At 38.8% G+C, this 16029-nt stretch overlaps 1 protein-coding gene across 2 annotated transcripts in view; it reads left to right on the forward strand.

Moving 5' to 3' along the window:
- The window catches only part of LOC134719201 (selenocysteine insertion sequence-binding protein 2-like), an 80559-nt gene extending 67913 nt beyond the window's left edge, over nucleotides 1-12646 (forward strand). For both annotated transcript variants that reach the window (XM_063582210.1, XM_063582211.1), the window contains one exon: nucleotides 11336-12646. In XM_063582210.1, coding sequence (XP_063438280.1) covers nucleotides 11336-12628 — 1293 coding nt within the window. In that variant the 3' untranslated portion in view covers nucleotides 12629-12646. The remainder of the gene's footprint in view (nucleotides 1-11335) is intronic.
- The last annotated feature ends 3383 nt before the right edge of the window (nucleotides 12647-16029 follow it).

A 16029-nucleotide genomic window follows, 5' to 3' on the forward strand; every position in this document is an offset into this window, starting at 1 on the left:
TTCTGTTTACTAGTTGATTGTATTAAGGGTGGATAGCTGTGTGGTCCGACATGTGTATTCTGTTTACTAGTTGATTGTATTAAGGGTGGAAGGCTTTGTGGTCTGACATGTGTATTCTGTTTACTGGTTGATTGTATTAAGGGTGGATAGCTGTGTGGTCTGACATGTGTATTCTGTTTACTGGTTGATTGTATTAAGGGTGGATAGCTGTGTGGTCTGACATGTGTATTCTGTTTACTAGTTGATTGTATTAAGGGTGGAAGGCTTTGTGGTCTGACATGTGTATTCTGTTTACTAGTTGATTGTATTAAGGGTGGATAGCTGTGTGGTCCGACATGTGTATTCTGTTTACTAGTTGATTGTATTAAGGGTGGAAGGCTTTGTGGTCTGACATGTGTATTCTGTTTACTGGTTGATTGTATTAAGGGTGGATAGCTGTGTGGTCTGACATGTGTATTCTGTTTACTGGTTGATTGTATTAAGGGTGGATAGCTGTGTGGTCTGACATGTGTATTCTGTTTACTGGTTGATTGTATTAAGGGTGGATAGCTGTGTGGTCTGACATGTGTATTCTGTTTACTGGTTGATTGTATTAAGAGTGGATAGCTGTGTGGTCTGACATGTGTATTCTGTTTACTAGTTGATTGTATTAAGGGTGGATAGCTGTGTGGTCTGACATGTGTATTCTGTTTACTAGTTGATTGTATTAAGAGTGGATAGCTTTGTGGTCTGACATGTGTATTCTGTTTACTGGTTGATTGTATTAAGGGTGGAAGGCTTTGTGGTCTGACATGTGTATTCTGTTTACTGGTTGATTGTATTAAGGGTGGATAGCTGTGTGGTCCGACATGTGTATTCTGTTTACTAGTTGATTGTATTAAGGGTGGATAGCTGTGTGGTCTGACATGTGTATTCTGTTTACTAGTTGATTGTATTAAGAGTGGATAGCTGTGTGGTCTGACATGTGTATTCTGTTTACTAGTTGATTGTAGTAAGAGTGGATAGCTGTGTGGTCCGACATGTGTATTCTGTTTACTGGTTGATTGTATTAAGGGTGGATAGCTGTGTGGTCTGACATGTGTATTCTGTTTACTAGTTGATTGTATTAAGGGTGGAAGGCTTTGTGGTCTGACATGTGTATTCTGTTTACTGGTTGATTGTAGTAAGAGTGGATAGCTGTGTGGTCCGACATGTGTATTCTGTTTACTGGTTGATTGTATTAAGGGTGGATAGCTGTGTGGTCTGACATGTGTATTCTGTTTACTAGTTGATTGTATTAAGGGTGGAAGGCTTTGTGGTCTGACATGTGTATTCTGTTTACTGGTTGATTGTAGTAAGAGTGGATAGCTGTGTGGTCTGACATGTGTATTCTGTTTACTAGTTGATTGTATTAAGGGTGGAAGGCTTTGTGGTCTGACATGTGTATTCTGTTTACTGGTTGATTGTAGTAAGAGTGGATAGCTGTGTGGTCCGACATGTGTATTCTGTTTACTGGTTGATTGTATTAAGAGTGGATAGCTGTGTGGTCCGACATGTGTATTCTGTTTACTGGTTGATTGTAGTAAGAGTGGATAGCTGTGTGGTCTGACATGTGTATTCTGTTTACTAGTTGATTGTATTAAGAGTGGATAGCTGTGTGGTCCGACATGTGTATTCTGTTTACTGGTCGATTGTATTAAGGGTGGAAGGCTTTGTGGTCTGACATGTGTATTCTGTTTACTAGTTGATTGTATTAAGGGTGGAAGGCTTTGTGGTCTGACATGTGTATTCTGTTTACTGGTTGATTGTTGTAAGAGTGGATAGCTGTGTGGTCCGACATGTGTATTCTGTTTACTAGTTGATTGTATTAAGGGTGGAAGGCTTTGTGGTCTGACATGTGTATTCTGTTTACTGGTTGATTGTATTAAGGGTGGATAGCTGTGTGGTCCGACATGTGTATTCTGTTTACTAGTTGATTGTATTAAGGGTGGAAGGCTTTGTGGTCTGACATGTGTATTCTGTTTACTGGTTGATTGTAGTAAGAGTGGATAGCTGTGTGGTCCGACATGTGTATTCTGTTTACTGGTTGATTGTAGTAAGAGTGGATAGCTGTGTGGTCTGACATGTGTATTCTGTTTACTAGTTGATTGTATTAAGGGTGGATAGCTGTGTGGTCTGACATGTGTATTCTGTTTACTGGTTGATTGTAGTAAGAGTGGATAGCTGTGTGGTCCGACATGTGTATTCTGTTTACTGGTTGATTGTAGTAAGAGTGGATAGCTGTGTGGTCCGACATGTGTATTCTGTTTACTAGTTGATTGTATTAAGGGTGGATAGCTGTGTGGTCCGACATGTGTATTCTGTTTACTAGTTGATTGTATTAAGAGTGGATAGCTGTGTGGTCCGACATGTGTATTCTGTTTACTAGTTGATTGTATTAAGGGTGGATAGCTGTGTGGTCCGACATGTGTATTCTGTTTACTAGTTGATTGTATTAAGAGTGGATAGCTGTGTGGTCCGACATGTGTATTCTGTTTACTAGTTGATTGTATTAAGAGTGGATAGCTGTGTGGTCTGACATGTGTATTCTGTTTACTAGTTGATTGTAGTAAGAGTGGATAGCTGTGTGGTCCGACATGTGTATTCTGTTTACTAGTTGATTGTATTAAGGGTGGAAGGCTTTGTGGTCTGACATGTGTATTCTGTTTACTAGTTGATTGTAGTAAGAGTGGATAGCTGTGTGGTCCGACATGTGTATTCTGTTTACTGGTTGATTGTATTAAGGGTGGATAGCTGTGTGGTCTGACATGTGTATTCTGTTTACTAGTTGATTATATTAAGGGTGGATAGCTGTGTGGTCCGACATGTGTATTCTGTTTACTGGTTGATTGTATTAAGGGTGGATAGCTGTGTGGTCCGACATGTGTATTCTGTTTACTGGTTGATTGTATTAAGGGTGGAAGGCTTTGTGGTCTGACATGTGTATTCTGTTTACTGGTTGATTGTATTAAGAGTGGATAGCTGTGTGGTCCGACATGTGTATTCTGTTTACTGGTTGATTGTAGTAAGAGTGGATAGCTGTGTGGTCTGACATGTGTATTCTGTTTACTAGTTGATTGTATTAAGAGTGGATAGCTGTGTGGTCCGACATGTGTATTCTGTTTACTAGTTGATTGTAGTAAGAGTGGATAGCTGTGTGGTCTGACATGTGTATTCTGTTTACTGGTTGATTGTAGTAAGGGTGGATAGCTGTGTGGTCCGACATGTGTATTCTGTTTACTGGTTGATTGTAGTAAGAGTGGATAGCTGTGTGGTCCGACATGTGTATTCTGTTTACTAGTTGATTGTATTAAGAGTGGATAGCTGTGTGGTCTGACATGTGTATTCTGTTTACTGGTTGATTGTATTAAGGGTGGATAGCTGTGTGGTCCGACATGTGTATTCTGTTTACTAGTTGATTGTATTAAGGGTGGATAGCTGTGTGGTCCGACATGTGTATTCTGTTTACTAGTTGATTGTATTAAGAGTGGATAGCTGTGTGGTCCGACATGTGTATTCTGTTTACTGGTTGATTGTATTAAGGGTGGATAGCTGTGTGGTCTGACATGTGTATTCTGTTTACTAGTTGATTGTATTAAGGGTGGATAGCTGTGTGGTCTGACATGTGTATTCTGTTTACTAGTTGATTGTATTAAGGGTGGAAGGCTTTGTGGTCTGACATGTGTATTCTGTTTACTGGTTGATTGTATTAAGGGTGGATAGCTGTGTGGTCCGACATGTGTATTCTGTTTACTGGTTGATTGTAGTAAGAGTGGAAGGCTTTGTGGTCTGACATGTGTATTCTGTTTACTAGTTGATTGTATTAAGGGTGGATAGCTGTGTGGTCCGACATGTGTATTCTGTTTACTAGTTGATTGTATTAAGAGTGGATAGCTGTGTGGTCCGACATGTGTATTCTGTTTACTAGTTGATTGTATTAAGGGTGGATAGCTGTGTGGTCCGACATGTGTATTCTGTTTACTAGTTGATTGTATTAAGAGTGGATAGCTGTGTGGTCCGACATGTGTATTCTGTTTACTAGTTGATTGTATTAAGAGTGGATAGCTGTGTGGTCTGACATGTGTATTCTGTTTACTAGTTGATTGTAGTAAGAGTGGATAGCTGTGTGGTCCGACATGTGTATTCTGTTTACTAGTTGATTGTATTAAGGGTGGAAGGCTTTGTGGTCTGACATGTGTATTCTGTTTACTAGTTGATTGTAGTAAGAGTGGATAGCTGTGTGGTCCGACATGTGTATTCTGTTTACTGGTTGATTGTATTAAGGGTGGATAGCTGTGTGGTCTGACATGTGTATTCTGTTTACTAGTTGATTATATTAAGGGTGGAAGGCTTTGTGGTCTGACATGTGTATTCTGTTTACTGGTTGATTGTATTAAGAGTGGATAGCTGTGTGGTCCGACATGTGTATTCTGTTTACTGGTTGATTGTAGTAAGAGTGGATAGCTGTGTGGTCTGACATGTGTATTCTGTTTACTAGTTGATTGTATTAAGAGTGGATAGCTGTGTGGTCCGACATGTGTATTCTGTTTACTAGTTGATTGTAGTAAGAGTGGATAGCTGTGTGGTCTGACATGTGTATTCTGTTTACTGGTTGATTGTATTAAGGGTGGATAGCTGTGTGGTCCGACATGTGTATTCTGTTTACTGGTTGATTGTAGTAAGAGTGGATAGCTGTGTGGTCCGACATGTGTATTCTGTTTACTAGTTGATTGTATTAAGAGTGGATAGCTGTGTGGTCTGACATGTGTATTCTGTTTACTGGTTGATTGTATTAAGGGTGGATAGCTGTGTGGTCCGACATGTGTATTCTGTTTACTAGTTGATTGTATTAAGGGTGGATAGCTGTGTGGTCCGACATGTGTATTCTGTTTACTAGTTGATTGTATTAAGAGTGGATAGCTGTGTGGTCCGACATGTGTATTCTGTTTACTGGTTGATTGTATTAAGGGTGGATAGCTGTGTGGTCTGACATGTGTATTCTGTTTACTAGTTGATTGTATTAAGGGTGGATAGCTGTGTGGTCCGACATGTGTATTCTGTTTACTAGTTGATTGTATTAAGGGTGGATAGCTGTGTGGTCTGACATGTGTATTCTGTTTACTAGTTGATTGTATTAAGGGTGGAAGGCTTTGTGGTCTGACATGTGTATTCTGTTTACTGGTTGATTGTATTAAGGGTGGATAGCTGTGTGGTCCGACATGTGTATTCTGTTTACTGGTTGATTGTAGTAAGAGTGGAAGGCTTTGTGGTCTGACATGTGTATTCTGTTTACTGGTTGATTGTATTAAGGGTGGATAGCTGTGTGGTCCGACACCTGTTTTCTGTTTACTGGTTGATTGTAGTAAGAGTGGAAGGCTTTGTGGTCTGACATGTGTATTCTGTTTACTAGTTGATTGTATTAAGGGTGGAAGGCTTTGTGGTCTGACATGTGTATTCTGTTTACTAGTTGATTGTATTAAGGGTGGATAGCTGTGTGGTCCGACAGGTGTATTCTGTTTACTAGTTGATTGTATTAAGGGTGGAAGGCTTTGTGGTCTGACATGTGTATTCTGTTTACTGGTTGATTGTATTAAGGGTGGATAGCTGTGTGGTCTGACATGTGTATTCTGTTTACTAGTTGATTGTATTAAGGGTGGAAGGCTTTGTGGTCTGACATGTGTATTCTGTTTACTGGTTGATTGTATTAAGGGTGGATAGCTGTGTGGTCCGACATGTGTATTCTGTTTACTAGTTGATTGTATTAAGGTTGGATAGCTGTGTGGTCTGACATGTGTATTCTGTTTACTAGTTGATTGTAGTAAGAGTGGATAGCTGTGTGGTCCGACATGTGTATTCTGTTTACTGGTTGATTGTATTAAGGGTGGATAGCTGTGTGGTCTGACATGTGTATTCTGTTTACTAGTTGATTGTATTAAGGGTGGAAGGCTTTGTGGTCTGACATGTGTATTCTGTTTACTGGTTGATTGTAGTAAGAGTGGATAGCTGTGTGGTCTGACATGTGTATTCTGTTTACTAGTTGATTGTATTAAGGGTGGAAGGCTTTGTGGTCTGACATGTGTATTCTGTTTACTGGTTGATTGTTGTAAGAGTGGATAGCTGTGTGGTCCGACATGTGTATTCTGTTTACTAGTTGATTGTATTAAGGGTGGAAGGCTTTGTGGTCTGACATGTGTATTCTGTTTACTGGTTGATTGTATTAAGGGTGGATAGCTGTGTGGTCTGACATGTGTATTCTGTTTACTGGTTGATTGTAGTAAGAGTGGATAGCTGTGTGGTCCGACATGTGTATTCTGTTTACTAGTTGATTGTATTAAGAGTGGATAGCTGTGTGGTCCGACATGTGTATTCTGTTTACTGGTTGATTGTAGTAAGAGTGGATAGCTGTGTGGTCTGACATGTGTATTCTGTTTACTAGTTGATTGTATTAAGAGTGGATAGCTGTGTGGTCCGACATGTGTATTCTGTTTACTAGTTGATTGTATTAAGAGTGGATAGCTGTGTGGTCTGACATGTGTATTCTGTTTACTGGTTGATTGTATTAAGGGTGGATAGCTGTGTGGTCCGACATGTGTATTCTGTTTACTAGTTGATTGTATTAAGAGTGGATAGCTGTGTGGTCTGACATGTGTATTCTGTTTACTGGTTGATTGTAGTAAGAGTGGATAGCTGTGTGGTCCGACATGTGTATTCTGTTTACTGGTTGATTGTATTAAGGGTGGATAGCTGTGTGGTCCGACATGTGTATTCTGTTTACTAGTTGATTGTATTAAGGGTGGAAGGCTTTGTGGTCTGACATGTGTATTCTGTTTACTGGTTGATTGTAGTAAGAGTGGATAGCTGTGTGGTCCGACATGTGTATTCTGTTTACTGGTTGATTGTAGTAAGAGTGGATAGCTGTGTGGTCTGACATGTGTATTCTGTTTACTGGTTGATTGTATTAAGGGTGGATAGCTGTGTGGTCTGACATGTGTATTCTGTTTACTAGTTGATTGTATTAAGGGTGGATAGCTGTGTGGTCTGACATGTGTATTCTGTTTACTAGTTGATTGTATTAAGGGTGGATAGCTGTGTGGTCTGACATGTGTATTCTGTTTACTAGTTGATTGTATTAAGGGTGGATAGCTGTGTGGTCTGACATGTGTATTCTGTTTACTGGTTGATTGTATTAAGGGTGGATAGCTGTGTGGTCTGACATGTGTATTCTGTTTACTGGTTGATTGTATTAAGAGTGGATAGCTGTGTGGTCCGACATGTGTATTCTGTTTACTGGTTGATTGTAGTAAGAGTGGATAGCTGTGTGGTCTGACATGTGTATTCTGTTTACTAGTTGATTGTATTAAGGGTGGATAGCTGTGTGGTCTGACATGTGTATTCTGTTTACTGGTTGATTGTATTAAGAGTGGATAGCTGTGTGGTCCGACATGTGTATTCTGTTTACTGGTTGATTGTAGTAAGAGTGGATAGCTGTGTGGTCTGACATGTGTATTCTGTTTACTAGTTGATTGTATTAAGGGTGGATAGCTGTGTGGTCTGACATGTGTATTCTGTTTACTGGTTGATTGTATTAAGGGTGGATAGCTGTGTGGTCTGACATGTGTATTCTGTTTACTGGTTGATTGTATTAAGAGTGGATAGCTGTGTGGTCCGACATGTGTATTCTGTTTACTAGTTGATTGTATTAAGAGTGGATAGCTGTGTGGTCTGACATGTGTATTCTGTTTACTAGTTGATTGTAGTAAGAGTGGATAGCTGTGTGGTCCGACATGTGTATTCTGTTTACTAGTTGATTTTATTAAGGGTGGAAGGCTTTGTGGTCTGACATGTGTATTCTGTTTACTAGTTGATTGTAGTAAGAGTGGATAGCTGTGTGGTCCGACATGTGTATTCTGTTTACTGGTTGATTGTATTAAGGGTGGATAGCTGTGTGGTCTGACATGTGTATTCTGTTTACTAGTTGATTGTATTAAGGGTGGAAGGCTTTGTGGTCTGACATGTGTATTCTGTTTACTGGTTGATTGTAGTAAGAGTGGATAGCTGTGTGGTCCGACATGTGTATTCTGTTTACTAGTTGATTGTATTAAGGGTGGAAGGCTTTGTGGTCTGACATGTGTATTCTGTTTACTGGTTGATTGTATTAAGAGTGGATAGCTGTGTGGTCCGACATGTGTATTCTGTTTACTGGTTGATTGTATTAAGAGTGGATAGCTGTGTGGTCCGACATGTGTATTCTGTTTACTGGTTGATTGTAGTAAGAGTGGATAGCTGTGTGGTCTGACATGTGTATTCTGTTTACTGGTTGATTGTAGTAAGAGTGGATAGCTGTGTGGTCCGACATGTGTATTCTGTTTACTAGTTGATTGTATTAAGAGTGGATAGCTGTGTGGTCCGACATGTGTATTCTGTTTACTGGTTGATTGTATTAAGGGTGGATAGCTGTGTGGTCTGACATGTGTATTCTGTTTACTGGTTGATTGTAGTAAGAGTGGATAGCTGTGTGGTCCGACATGTGTATTCTGTTTACTAGTTGATTGTATTAAGAGTGGATAGCTGTGTGGTCCGACATGTGTATTCTGTTTACTAGTTGATTGTATTAAGAGTGGATAGCTGTGTGGTCTGACATGTGTATTCTGTTTACTAGTTGATTGTAGTAAGAGTGGATAGCTGTGTGGTCCGACATGTGTATTCTGTTTACTGGTTGATTGTATTAAGGGTGGATAGCTGTGTGGTCTGACATGTGTATTCTGTTTACTAGTTGATTGTATTAAGGGTGGAAGGCTTTGTGGTCTGACATGTGTATTCTGTTTACTGGTTGATTGTATTAAGAGTGGATAGCTGTGTGGTCCGACATGTGTATTCTGTTTACTGGTTGATTGTATTAAGAGTGGATAGCTGTGTGGTCCGACATGTGTATTCTGTTTACTGGTTGATTGTAGTAAGGGTGGAAGGCTTTGTGGTCTGACATGTGTATTCTGTTTACTGGTTGATTGTATTAAGGGTGGAAGGCTTTGTGGTCTGACATGTGTATTCTGTTTACTGGTTGATTGTAGTAAGAGTGGATAGCTGTGTGGTCTGACATGTGTATTCTGTTTACTGGTTGATTGTAGTAAGAGTGGATAGCTGTGTGGTCCGACATGTGTATTCTGTTTACTAGTTGATTGTATTAAGGGGGGAAGGCTTTGTGGTCTGACATGTGTATTCTGTTTACTGGTTGATTGTATTAAGAGTGGATAGCTGTGTGGTCTGACATGTGTATTCTGTTTACTGGTTGATTGTATTAAGAGTGGATAGCTGTGTGGTCCGACATGTGTATTCTGTTTACTGGTTGATTGTAGTAAGGGTGGAAGGCTTTGTGGTCTGACATGTGTATTCTGTTTACTGGTTGATTGTATTAAGGGTGGAAGGCTTTGTGGTCTGACATGTGTATTCTGTTTACTGGTTGATTGTATTAAGGGTGGATAGCTGTGTGGTCCGACATGTGTATTCTGTTTACTGGTTGATTGTATTAAGGGTGGAAGGCTTTGTGGTCTGACATGTGTATTCTGTTTACTGGTTGATTGTATTAAGGGTGGATAGCTGTGTGGTCCGACATGTGTATTCTGTTTACTGGTTGATTGTATTAAGAGTGGATAGCTGTGTGGTCCGACATGTGTATTCTGTTTACTGGTTGATTGTAGTAAGAGTGGATAGCTGTGTGGTCCGACATGTGTATTCTGTTTACTGGTTGATTGTATTAAGGGTGGATAGCTGTGTGGTCTGACATGTGTATTCTGTTTACTGGTTGATTGTAGTAAGAGTGGATAGCTGTGTGGTCCGACATGTGTATTCTGTTTACTAGTTGATTGTATTAAGAGTGGATAGCTGTGTGGTCCGACATGTGTATTCTGTTTACTAGTTGATTGTATTAAGAGTGGATAGCTGTGTGGTCTGACATGTGTATTCTGTTTACTAGTTGATTGTAGTAAGAGTGGATAGCTGTGTGGTCCGACATGTGTATTCTGTTTACTGGTTGATTGTATTAAGGGTGGATAGCTGTGTGGTCTGACATGTGTATTCTGTTTACTGGTTGATTGTATTAAGGGTGGAAGGCTTTGTGGTCTGACATGTGTATTCTGTTTACTGGTTGATTGTATTAAGAGTGGATAGCTGTGTGGTCCGACATGTGTATTCTGTTTACTGGTTGATTGTATTAAGAGTGGATAGCTGTGTGGTCCGACATGTGTATTCTGTTTACTGGTTGATTGTAGTAAGGGTGGAAGGCTTTGTGGTCTGACATGTGTATTCTGTTTACTGGTTGATTGTATTAAGGGTGGAAGGCTTTGTGGTCTGACATGTGTATTCTGTTTACTGGTTGATTGTAGTAAGAGTGGATAGCTGTGTGGTCTGACATGTGTATTCTGTTTACTGGTTGATTGTAGTAAGAGTGGATAGCTGTGTGGTCCGACATGTGTATTCTGTTTACTAGTTGATTGTATTAAGGGTGGAAGGCTTTGTGGTCTGACATGTGTATTCTGTTTACTGGTTGATTGTATTAAGAGTGGATAGCTGTGTGGTCCGACATGTGTATTCTGTTTACTGGTTGATTGTATTAAGAGTGGATAGCTGTGTGGTCCGACATGTGTATTCTGTTTACTGGTTGATTGTAGTAAGGGTGGAAGGCTTTGTGGTCTGACATGTGTATTCTGTTTACTGGTTGATTGTATTAAGGGTGGAAGGCTTTGTGGTCTGACATGTGTATTCTGTTTACTGGTTGATTGTATTAAGGGTGGATAGCTGTGTGGTCCGACATGTGTATTCTGTTTACTGGTTGATTGTATTAAGGGTGGAAGGCTTTGTGGTCTGACATATGTATTCTGTTTACTGGTTGATTGTATTAAGGGTGGATAGCTGTGTGGTCCGACATGTGTATTCTGTTTACTGGTTGATTGTATTAAGAGTGGATAGCTGTGTGGTCCGACATGTGTATTCTGTTTACTGGTTGATTGTAGTAAGAGTGGATAGCTGTGTGGTCCGACATGTGTATTCTGTTTACTGGTTGATTGTATTAAGAGTGGATAGCTGTGTGGTCTGACATGTGTATTCTGTTTACTGGTTGATTGTAGTAAGAGTGGATAGCTGTGTGGTCCGACATGTGTATTCTGTTTACTAGTTGATTGTAGTAAGAGTGGATAGCTGTGCGGTCCGACACCTGTATTCTGTTTTGAACTATGTTTGAACTAAAATCTTTCACAAATAGATTATTATTATTATTTTGATGATTATGTTTGTAATTAGACTGTCATGGCTATTATGTTTCCAGGAGAACTTTAAACAGCTGATAGATTTGACGGCTAAGGCCAGGGAATCTTACGGGGAAATGGTGGCTGCCATTGAGATAGAGATCAAAGAATATCCAATGAAGAAACAACAAGCCACTACACCACATGTGTTTGCTCACATGGGCCACTCACGCACACCATCAGGAGCTAGTGTCCTTTCCTTTACTAGTAGTATCTTATCTGAACCTATCTCTGAGAACTACCCTCACTCTGAGCCAGAGACAGATAGTAAAGGCTATGAAATAGTTAAAGATGATGCATTAATCAAACAGGGATTACCCACTGATTCCTCGGGGTACCAGACACAGATGAGAATTATTCATTCTAATACCAAAGACGATGATGGAAATGAGGCTGACAATGAGGAGGAGGGCGACAGAATCAACCGTGACGAGAATCAGGATGCTTTACCACACATTGATTCTATACATACAAGTGGTGCACATGATCTCAACACAGAAATCCTCTCACAACATTCAGGACGCACGCTGGAAAACTGTGAAGCAATGTCTACTCATTCCTCCAGAACGTTAGGTGATGGTAGCTCCACCATTCTAGCAGACTTTGGCGATCGGTCAAAACATGGCACACCAAAAAGTACGGAAAGTCCCAGTAATACGTTACAAAGAGGGAAAGTTGTTGATGAAGAACGGATACAACATTGGGTCGATGAGACAAGTTCTAGGTTAGAGAATTTAGCCTTGGAAGAGGAGAGTTACGAGGATAGTACTGATGAAATGACAGATAGTGACGAGTCAGAGGAAAAATATAATTTTGAAATGCATAATGACGAAAGTAAAAAAAGAATTATTGATTGTTCTGCTGGTGAATCAGAAAATAAAAATAACGAAGTGTTGGAAAATTGTAAAAAGTTGTGTGATAGTAAAACGGATATGGAAAAAGTTAGTGAAAAGCTTCTAAAAATAGCTTCCGATAGTTGTGATGGCGAACATGTGAATGCCCTACCCAACAGTTGTGATATTGTAAATAGTTCAGATAATTCAATGGTGGAAATTGATTCTAAAAACTGTTCAGAAAAATCTGATATTGAGGATTCTAATCCCCTTTCTGAAAACTGTAATATGGCTGATTGTAAAATGAGAACAGATAAAGCCAGCTCAGACATGACAGATATTAGTACTTGTGATGCAATACAGTCCTCTGATCAACAAAATGTTATTGCCCATAGTGATACAACCAAAGACCTTACTAGAGACACAAACTTAGATAAGAACACAACTGCACCTACAAATGTTGAAATCCACTTTGATTAAATTAAATTCTGCATGTTGTTTGTAGGTTTTAATTATGGATTACCACATTGTCTATCATGTCTATAGAAGGTACTTGAGTTGTTCTTGTTCATATAGAAAAGAAGATGTGGTATAATTGCAAATGAGACAACTCACAAGAACCCAAATGACAAAGATATTAACAATTATACCTCACTGTACAGCAAAGCTTATACCTTATAGTCATCTATAAAAGGCCCCAAAATGACGAATGTAAAAAACTTCAAAGGAGAAAACTAACAGCCTAATTAATTTTCAAACAAATTACAAAAACACAGCAACCACTGAATTACAGGTCCTGACTTTGGGACAGACACACACATACAGAATGTGGCAGGGTTAAACATGTTAGCGGGATCCCATCCCTCCCCTAAATATAACCTGAGACAGTGGTGCAACAAAACAACATAAGAACGAACTATAAAAGTCAGTTGAAAAATGCTTTACTCATCAGATGGATACAAATAGAAACACTTCTAATTTAAATAGAGTGGACATGGCCAGGAACTTATACACTCCAACAACAAAAAGACATTAATTACAGATCTGAGAGTGCTCAGTTACTGACAGCTAGTTCAACAACAAAAACAAGTTATAAAAAAATCATGAATCTAAGACTAAATTATCAATCAGTACACATCCAACATCTAATGATTTATAGTTTTACATTTGCCATAAAGGGGCCTTTTATAGTTGTATGGGTTATGCTCATTGTGAATGGCTGTAGTATGGCATGCCCTGTAGTATATATGGTGATCTATAATCAATCCTATAAATCCACACCATTTCAACTAAGTTGATAAGTTTTTCTCTGACAATCATAGTATAAAAAAGAAGATGTGGTATGATTGCCAATGAGACAACTCTCCACAAGAGACCAAAATGACCCAGAAATTAACAACTATAGGTCACCATACGGCCTACAACAATGACTAAAGCCCATACCCCATAATCAGCTATAAAGGCCCTGGAATGACAATGTAAAACAATTCATACATATGAACCTCCCGACGGGAGTACAAAAATCCCGTTTTCAGGGGTCTCCTCTCGTCCTCCTGTTTAAGAGAAATTCAAACTAGAAAACTAACGGCCTTATTTATATATTAAGAAAAAATATACGAAAAACAAATGTGTAACACATAAACCAACGACAACCACTAAATTCAAGGTTACAGGCTCCTGACTTGGGACAGGTACAATGTTATTGAAGGAATCAAGTTTTTATTGATCTTCAGATACACCAGGATCTGGGTCTCACTAATTAGCGACAAGAAGCGTCAAGAGGCGACAAGAAGAATAATTTTAGCGACAAGAAGCTTAGTTTAGCAACAAGAAAACTTTTTTTTTATTAAATATAAAAAAATATGTATTTAGTCTTTTTTTGATATACGGGCAATGAATTGATAATTTTTATTATTATATTGATAGATAAAGAAATTAAACATGTGTGTGAGGAAGGGATTGTGAAGTTTTTATACCACCGCAAAATTTGAAAAAAATTTCGTCGTATATTGCCATCACGTTAGCGTTGTCTTCGTCGTCCGAATACTTTTAGTTTTCGCACTCTTACTTTAGTAAAAGTAACACAAGGTTTATGACCACAAAAGGAAGGTTGGGATTGATTTTGGGAGTTTTGGTCCCAACATTTTAGGAATTAGGGGCCAAAAAAGGCCCAAATAAGCATTTTCTTGGTTTTCGCACTATAACTTAAATTTAAGTTAATAGAAATCTATGAAATTTTGACACAAGGTTTATGACCACAAAAGAAAGGTTGGGATTGATTTTGGGTGTTTTGGTTCCAACAGTTTAGGAATAAGGGGCCACAAAAGGGCCCAAATAAGCATTATTCTTGGTTTTTCGCACAATAACTTTAGTTTAATAAATAGAAATCAATGAAATTTAAACACAATGTTTATGACCACAAAAGGAAGGTTGGTATTGATTTTAGTAGTTTAGGTCCCAACAGTTCAGGAATAAGGGGCCAAAAAGGGCCTGAATAAGCATTTTTCTTGGTTTTTGCACCTTTACTTTAGTATTAGTAAATAGAAATCTATGAAATTTAAACACAAGATTTATGACCATAAAAGGAAGGTTGGTATTGATTTTGGGAGTTTTGGTCCCAACAGTTTAGAAATAAGGGGCCCAAAGGGTCCAAAATTAAACTTGTTTGATTTCATCAAAAATTGAATGATTGGGGTTCTTTGATATGCCGAATCTAACTGTGTATGTAGATTCTTAATTTTTGGTCCCGTTTTCAAATTGGTCTACATTAAGGTCCAAGGGTCCAAAATTAAACTTAGTTTGATTTTGACAAAAATTGAATCGGTTGGGTTCTTTGATATGCTGAATCTAAAAATGTACTTAGATTTTTTATTATTGGCCCAGTTTTCAAGTTGGTCCAAATCGGGGTCCAAAAATTAAACTTTTGTTTGATTTCATCAAAAATTGGATAAATGGGGTTTTTTGATGTGCCAAATCTAACTGTGTATGTAGATTCTTCATTTTTAGCTCACCTGGCCCGAAGGGCCAAGTGAGCTTTTCCCATCACTTTGCGTCCGGCGTCCGTCGGCGTCCGTCGTCCGTCGTCGTTGTTAACTTTTACAAAAATCTTCTCCTCAGAAACTACTGGGCCAAATTGAACCAAACTTGGCCACAATCATCATTGGGGTATCTAGTTTAAAAAATGTGTGGCGTGACCCGGTCAACCAACCAAGATGGCCGCCACGGCTAAAAATAGAACATAGGGGTAAAATGCAGTTTTTGGCTTATAACTCAAAAACCAAAGGATTTAGAGGAAATCTGACGTGGGGTAAAAATGTTTATCAGGTCAAGATCTATCTGCTCTTAAATTTTCAGATGAATCAGTCAACCTGTTGTTGGGTTGCTGCCCCTGAATTGGTAATTTTGTGGAAATTTTGCAGTTTTTGGTTATTATCTTGAATATTATTATAGATAGAGATAAACTGTAAACAGCAATAATGTTCAGCAAAGTCAGATATACAAATAAGTCATCATGACCGAAATGGTCAGTTAACCCGTTAAGGAGTTATTGTCCTTTATAGTCAATTTTTAACCATTTTCTTAAATTAAAGTAATCTTTTACAAAAATCTTCTCCTCTGAAACTACTGGACCAAATTCAATCAAACTTGGCCACAATTGTTATTAGGGTATCTAGTTAAAAAAATGTGTCCGGTGACCCGGTCCACCTAACAAAATGGCCGCCACGGCCAAAAATAGAACATAGGGGTAAAATACTGTTTTTGGCTTATAACTCAAAAATCAAAGCATTTAGAGCTAATTTGACATGGGATACAATTGTTTAACAGATCAAGATCTATCTGCCCTGAAATTTCCATACGAATTAGACAACCCTTTGTTGGGT

The sequence above is a fragment of the Mytilus trossulus genome, chromosome 5 (assembly GCF_036588685.1).
Source record: "Mytilus trossulus isolate FHL-02 chromosome 5, PNRI_Mtr1.1.1.hap1, whole genome shotgun sequence".
In the NCBI taxonomy this organism is placed as follows: domain Eukaryota; kingdom Metazoa; phylum Mollusca; class Bivalvia; order Mytilida; family Mytilidae; genus Mytilus; species Mytilus trossulus.